Source organism: Centruroides vittatus, unplaced genomic scaffold, assembly GCF_030686945.1.
Source record: "Centruroides vittatus isolate TY-2023 unplaced genomic scaffold, ASM3068694v2 contig_918, whole genome shotgun sequence".
Classification (NCBI taxonomy): Eukaryota; Metazoa; Arthropoda; class Arachnida; order Scorpiones; family Buthidae; genus Centruroides; species Centruroides vittatus.
In genome coordinates, this window is record NW_027122605.1 from 1,884,305 (window position 1) to 1,891,224 (window position 6,920).

The 6,920-nt window shown below is 34.4% G+C and overlaps 1 protein-coding gene and 1 non-coding gene across 3 annotated transcripts in view; both read left to right on the plus strand.

The window, feature by feature from the left end:
• The first annotated feature begins 168 nt into the window (after window positions 1–168).
• On the plus strand, window positions 169–241 carry TRNAA-AGC (transfer RNA alanine (anticodon AGC)). The gene has a single exon. It is a non-coding gene; the product is annotated as a tRNA-Ala (tRNA).
• A 3,291-nt stretch (window positions 242–3,532) lies between these two features.
• LOC136984366 (5'-AMP-activated protein kinase subunit gamma-1-like) overlaps window positions 3,533–6,920 on the plus strand; it is a 131,942-nt gene continuing 128,554 nt past the window's right edge. The window contains exon 1 of one of the 2 annotated variants that reach the window (XM_067281325.1): window positions 3,533–3,841. Coding sequence is in view for 1 of the 2 variants with exons in the window: in XM_067281324.1 (XP_067137425.1) it covers window positions 4,447–4,454 (8 nt within the window). In the remaining variant the exon portion in view is untranslated. Of the gene's footprint in view, window positions 3,842–4,378; window positions 4,455–6,920 lie in introns of those variants that run through there. The other variant, XM_067281324.1, reaches the window with a different exon arrangement.

Genomic DNA, 6,920 nt, shown 5'->3' on the forward strand with positions numbered 1-6,920 from the left:
CGTAACACAAAAAAAAATAATTAAAATAAGCATAAAGTATATTTTGTCTAAAATAATTGAATTAATTAAATATATAACAAATAACGTTTTTACTAAACTGTTTGAAACATCAATTTATATTGATATAGAAATTTATATAATGACTTATAAGAAAGAAGTTCTTTCGTAGGGGGCGTAGCTCAGATGGTAGAGCGCTCGCTTAGCATGCGAGAGGTACCGGGATCGATACCCGGCGCCTCCACAAAACTTTTTTTTTCTTTATAATAAGCTTTATATATTTAAAATACTGTACAGTCTATACCTAATTTTTCTGCTGTAAATTAGAAGAATTAATTAGCGTAATTTTGTGTTTCTAAACTAAAATTTGCAACTTAATTTCCCTGAAGATTAACTTTCAACCGATTCTGGATCCTAAACTAATTTATCGTTACAACTTTCGAAATTAATCAATTAATACAAAAATAATGAATTTATCTTCATTTTATACAGGAAAATTTTATATTCTTATTTAAAATAAAATATGTACGTGTTTAATAAAAAATATATATATAAGTTACTACATATTTATGAAGTGTAAATTCTAAATATAAATATTTTTTGCTAACGGATGGCGATAAGCAATTGTGGGCCGTGACACATCTCTATTGATTTTATATTAAGCAATTTTGAAATGACAATAATTATTTTATTATATATGTACAAATTTCTGACCTATTTACCTGCAATAATATATTGTTTAATACGTTATTAATAATTTTAATATTATGTAATATTTTTTAAAAAGTTAAAAATTCAATAACTTAAAAACCTAATCGACCCTAATCTGAAAATAAAACTTTGGTAATTCACCTATATGTAACTTTCTCATATTACAAAAATATTTAAATATTAGTTCTAGAACAAATTATTAGCAACGTTTCGTAATCGTTATTCGTTTTGTTAATATTTTTAGTTCGTTTATCTAAGGATAAATAAATAAATTTAGAAATTACGTCTGTGTGGAAGGTATCAATGTATATAACCGAATTAGGGTGGTGAAGATTATTAATGGAGGTGTAATCTCTTTTATCGATAGATGTCGCTTTTAGAGATTGTTTAGTTTCGTGACGAGAGGCTTGTTTAATAAACATAGCGAGCACTCCCACAGCGTAACAAAATTTTGTCACGTGATCTTGAATAAGCGTGGCTTATCATATAATGGACGACAAATTTATGTCATTTGCGTGGTGGGAATCTTTTAATAAGGATATGTGGATCCGTGATTTAGCAGACATCGGGTCTCCCAAATTTTTCCAATTGATATTATTTTAGCACATGATTATACATGGATGTAAAATGGACACGTGATACTAAGTGTTTAATCAAAAGAGTCCGATTCGATTCAGGACGGGTTCTATTGGTAATAATTAGTCTAACAAACACATAGACGAAGACTAATCTCGACGCATGACTCAAGCTATATCTATGGAAGAGCGAAATGTAAAAGCGTCACATGATACTTCAATATTTTATACATTAAATTGGTGCATCTTATTACTATGGTAGCATGGAATATTAGTCAATTGAGGATGATAACAGTGTTATCTTCCACTTTATGTAACAATAGAAAGAAAAGACATTGTATTATTTTTATTACTTTTATTTCTCATAAATAAATATATTCTACCCTTTACAAGTAAATGGTTAGTGCACATTAAGCAATAATTAATGTGCGTATCGTCACGTACAATACAATAAACGAGAGAGTTTACAATCGACAACGAGATTTCATCACCCGTTATTAAATTCATTCACGTATTTATACGAAAGATGTTCACGTGACATTAATTCCACGCGGTTACGACTAAAATTACGAAACAAAATTACGTGACCGAATATTACAGCTTTTCCCAACCACGTGATCGAAGTCCGTTTCCGCAGATTCAAGGACAGGAGCCGTATATAGAAGAGTAAGCACGTTTTTTTTCCTATCTCACGTGAGTGAATTTTATTTCTTTTCGGAAGTCCCATTTTATTTGTCCAACCCCGATAATCCGTAACATAAACATCTCGCATTAAACTGTAACATGTTTCTCGGGTTTCATCATCACGTGACGGGTGCCACATAAGCGAAAGGAATACATTTCTGCACGTTCTTACCTAATGGGGTCAGTAGAACGGCATACCTGACGGGCGTGGCGGAGTTTTCATTTTTGGTGCAGAAAGGGATCAACCCTACGTACGTCACGTGGAATTTTGTCTGCTGTCCCTCGGGCGCACATTGAAAGTCGTGATTTTTAAACCAACGGGAGCACGTAGCGATCGCGTGACTGTCACCGGTGGGAGGGAACCGTGACCGTGTTTTAAAAAAAATTATTTGTGTTTTCGATTTTAGTGATGAGGTCAGTGTTCTATCGATTTCTTCAGAGGAACTAAACAAACGAAACAATAATTATTTACGTTTCTGCACGTAATTGCCGATTCTTTTCTGCTTTGTATGAGGATTAGTTGAATGCAATCGCATGGTTCATTTATTCGTATGTTTAATGATCAAGCGTCACGTGCCAATTGGAAGGGATAGGTTTCTCCTAATCGAAATTTGGGTCCAGTAACACGAATGCACTACATCAGTCACATGACACGAAAATGGATCGTGGGAAGATATAAAAATCACATTTTTAAAAACACTTTTCGTATCACGTAACGAAGTTCATTAGAATTTTGCTACAGAAGCGTACGAGTGTCGAAGAGTATGAAATAGAATCGAGACTGTCGAAATTATTAAAAATAATTTTTGTGTTTAAAAAATGATTCCGAACTCGTCACGTGCTTGAAATTGTTTTTAGAAACCACTTCACAGAAATCGATTTCCATTTAGAAGAAAATAGTCATTGCACGCCAGCCAAGCGACCTAATTTAATTATTGTTATTTATTTTATTTCTTAAAATAATAATAATAAAGATAAAAAAAAAGCTTTTACATTTATCTCGATTCGAGGATATATAAATTCATTTTAAAGCGTTTTCCTTTCATTTTTGGATATTTGAATAGCTTTCTTTAGTACTGTAGTTTTAAAGCTGTATTTAAATCTTTTAAATAGCGAAAATGGTCACGTGGTGTAATGGTAAACTTTTTAGCACCGTTCGTTTGAGTTTTGATAACATTATAAATATTTTTGGTGACGTTTAAAGCTCGTTAACAATCGATACGCCGAAAGACGATGTTTTATCATCCATCCATCGTCACGAGCGAAGTCTTATAAGAAAAAGCAACCGAGTTTGCTAGTCACGTGACAGGAAAGGAAGCCTCAGCCAAGAGCCGAATCATGTGACCGCACGAAGCGACCCGAATTACGTTACGTCACAAAGCGTTACGTGAGTGTCTCTCTCTCCGGTTTCCAACTGGCAACGAATGGGATGCTGAGTTAACAGGGGAAGAACCCGATCACGTGAACCGACGTCACGGTCCGGGCGAGAAAAGCGACTTAAGTAGGAACGCGTCCACCCCCGTCGACGAACTATTAAAGACGGCGGGGATTCCGGTAATAATAAAACACAAACAACCACCGAACATCCGAACGACCCGCACCTCGCAACCGATCAACGCTTGTTGTCATGACAGCGCTCGCCCTTGCATAGCAACAAGGTCGGCAGACACGGCGCATGCCCGGATGTTATTCCAGCTGTGTCCGCTCGTTATATAGTCAGAGGAGGGCTACGCTACCGAAAATCGGGGATTAGCCAGACAATGAGCCACCTCCTCCTCCGCACATCGCATCATCTATAATCTCGTCACACCTCACGCCAAAAAATAATAATAAAAAACATATAAGGCCGCACAATTCGTCGATTCCTATCTCAGGTAAGGCAGGTTTCGGGCGACGATGCATGTTGCCATCTTCTCTTTTTTTTTTCCTTTTTTTTTACTATTACAACATCGGGGGGTAGAAACGTCTAAACGCACCTAAACTGAGCCCACGGGGTCGACGTTAGATCTCGTTCTTTCATTAATCTACGTCGAGTGGGACGAGCACGACCGAGTGCTATTGGTTGCGATGCACGTCAATGTGTTTCGGAGCCCGTTTTTTCGCTAGTTAAACGATTGTTAAATGAACGTAAAATTTTTTTTTTTTCTCTTCCTTTCTCTATGCAGAAAATCGAGGACGACTTGGTCGGGTTTGGCACGCTGAATCGGAGTTACGTCATACGAATTAGCAGGTACTTAATTCTATGTGGCAGTGTCTTAGATATACGTTTCTTTAGGGTCAGAAGGACCGATTTTTAAACTTTCAAAATTCTGCTCTTGTTTCTATGCCGTAAGTGTTGCCACTCCCATTAACAAACCAAAGGAAAAACAGAAACAATTTTTGTTTTGTTTTTTTTTTGTTTTTTTATAGAGCCACTCCTGGTACCAGTAATACTTAAAGACGAACACGGTCGAGGTCATCATCCGTTGCTGTGCAAAATATGAAATCGTTAATTCCCCTAATTTGAAAACATCTAGCATTATTCTTGGAGTTATTATTATTATTATTATTTTAATTAATATAAATTGGATAATTATTATTATTTTCGACATGAAAATGACCCGGTTGTTGTAGAGTTATCGATTGTCATAATTGAAAAAAAATGGGATTGTCTATAAATAACTGGAGATAACCTCTTTTCCCACTTAACACGGAGGCGTCTCGATCTGTCTGTGTTATCTCCGTTGCTTGGAACCGTACAGTACATTGGATAGTTCGGCTCGTACTTAACTTCAAAACACGTGCTCCAACGGATCGCCTATCGACCCTTATATTGTTTGGAGTGGTCTTGTGTGAGCAGTTTGTGTTAGGATCGTTGTTAAAAATCTGTTTTTGCTTCCTAACTTATGGTTGATCTCTTTCTTTCGGCCCTATATTTAACTATTCGACTAGTTAAATGAAGGGGGAGAATTTCAACGCGTACAAAAAAAAAAAAAAAAAAAAAAAAAATGTACATTCGTTTACTTTTGTGTTGAGTAAACATTTAGAATTTAATACTCTCTTTGCATTTCACGACACATTAAGGCCGCAAACTCCGTAGGATCCACGAATTTTGACCATATTTTCGATCACGTGAACGGATAACTGTCAAAAAATGGGATTCGCGAAAATTAACGTTTTGTTTTTTCTACTGGAGTTGGGTAGGGTGATCACGTAGTGTAAAAATCTGCTGGGAAGGCATTTTCCAATTATAATAATGGGTTATTAGTGAATACGGGCTTGTTTTGATGATTTATTACAGTTTGGAAAGGTTAATTCATTTTTTACATTGCATGTTGTACAAATGTTAAGAGTTGAGCTGCATGTATAAGCAGGCTTTGGACATAAATATGAATGAGAAAGTGAGAAAGAAATTTTAAAATCTCTCACTTTAATAATAGAAGAAAGTGTATTCTTGCCGTATCTCATAAAACTGATGGAGATATCGCATTAATTCTCGCTCAGAAACTCTCTAATAAATAGGATTTGGTAGGAAAAGTAATGAGAAGAAAACTGAAACACTTTCTACTCTCTCTGCCACTGACCTGTAGCCCTTCATTTCTTAATTAAACGGTGCACCATTCTCATGACATACATCCTTTACAGTTAATGGGAAAATATAAAGCAGAAATTATTGCTATATGATTTCGCTAGCAGATATATATGAAAGCATTTACCATTAGATTTTTAAATTTCTGAATATTTTTTGCGTTGTTTTGAACTTTCTATTCAATTGCCATGCGAGACGTGTTATGTTCCGCCATTTTAAGGGATTTTATGAAGTTATTCAAATCTATTATATTAGAATTTGGGACTTCTTGCATGTTCCGGAATTCGGCGCACTCCAAGACTGAAGTACAGAATACTACTTTCATTTTACTCCTGCATTGTTGAGAGTTCGATAATCGAAAAAAAAATCCTTGAAACTTCCACTAAATTTATTGTTCTTAAGTTTTAATTAAATTAAACTTCGTATAAGATCTTAAATAACATTACAGTTTGTTGAACCGTTTTTATCTCTTACATGTCAGCAATTTTGACAGAGAATATTTTTATATAGATATATACAGATACCCCGCATGTTTACTTATGTTTTATTGCGATAGCAGCATTATTTATACAGCTTTAAGTATAAAAATAGGAAAGGGAAACCATTTTTCTCTTATTAATATTCAAATTTTATTCGTAAAATATGAAAAAAAAATTGCTCCTATCGCCGTGGAACAGATAGGCTGTCGTAACCGCTCCTCTTTATGCAAACATTAACTTTATAAAATGTTCGATTTACTCAAAAGTTAAGAGATTAAAACGTTCGAGCGAGTTATGAAAGTTTTGAATAGACTCGCAGATTTCTCCTATCTAGTGTTTTTTTTTTTTTTTTTTTTTAGGCAGTTATCCAATATTTTATAGAGCGAAAATAATTATTTTCGGTCGAGGAAATCGCGTGATTAATTTCGACATTTTAAGAATTTATTAACTAAAATATCATGTAGTTTATATTGTTTTTGCTTAATCTTAAATATATACTGTATATACTACGTAAGTGAATATATGTAGGCCTGTATGTGTTTTCAGTATATCGTGTCAAAGGAAAATAATTCACATGAGAATGTTTATTTCTATGTCTTATTGAATGCATAGAAAATATGCGATGACAATAAACTCGAACGGCGGTGACATCGTATTGCTTACTCTTGAATTATTGCTTTTCGATTTTTTTTATATCCCGGTTTTTCACCTCGCCTCAACATATTCGCTTTTATAAGACATCTTTCATTCATTCACATCAAGAATCATTTTTTTTTTCGTTTCATGTTTGTTTTTCTGATCTATTTTCAAACTCGCGGCTTTTTCACTTCATTTATTGTTTGTTACATTCGTGTGTATTTTTTGGAATGACTTCAATCATGTAACTTTATTTTCCGTTCATTCACC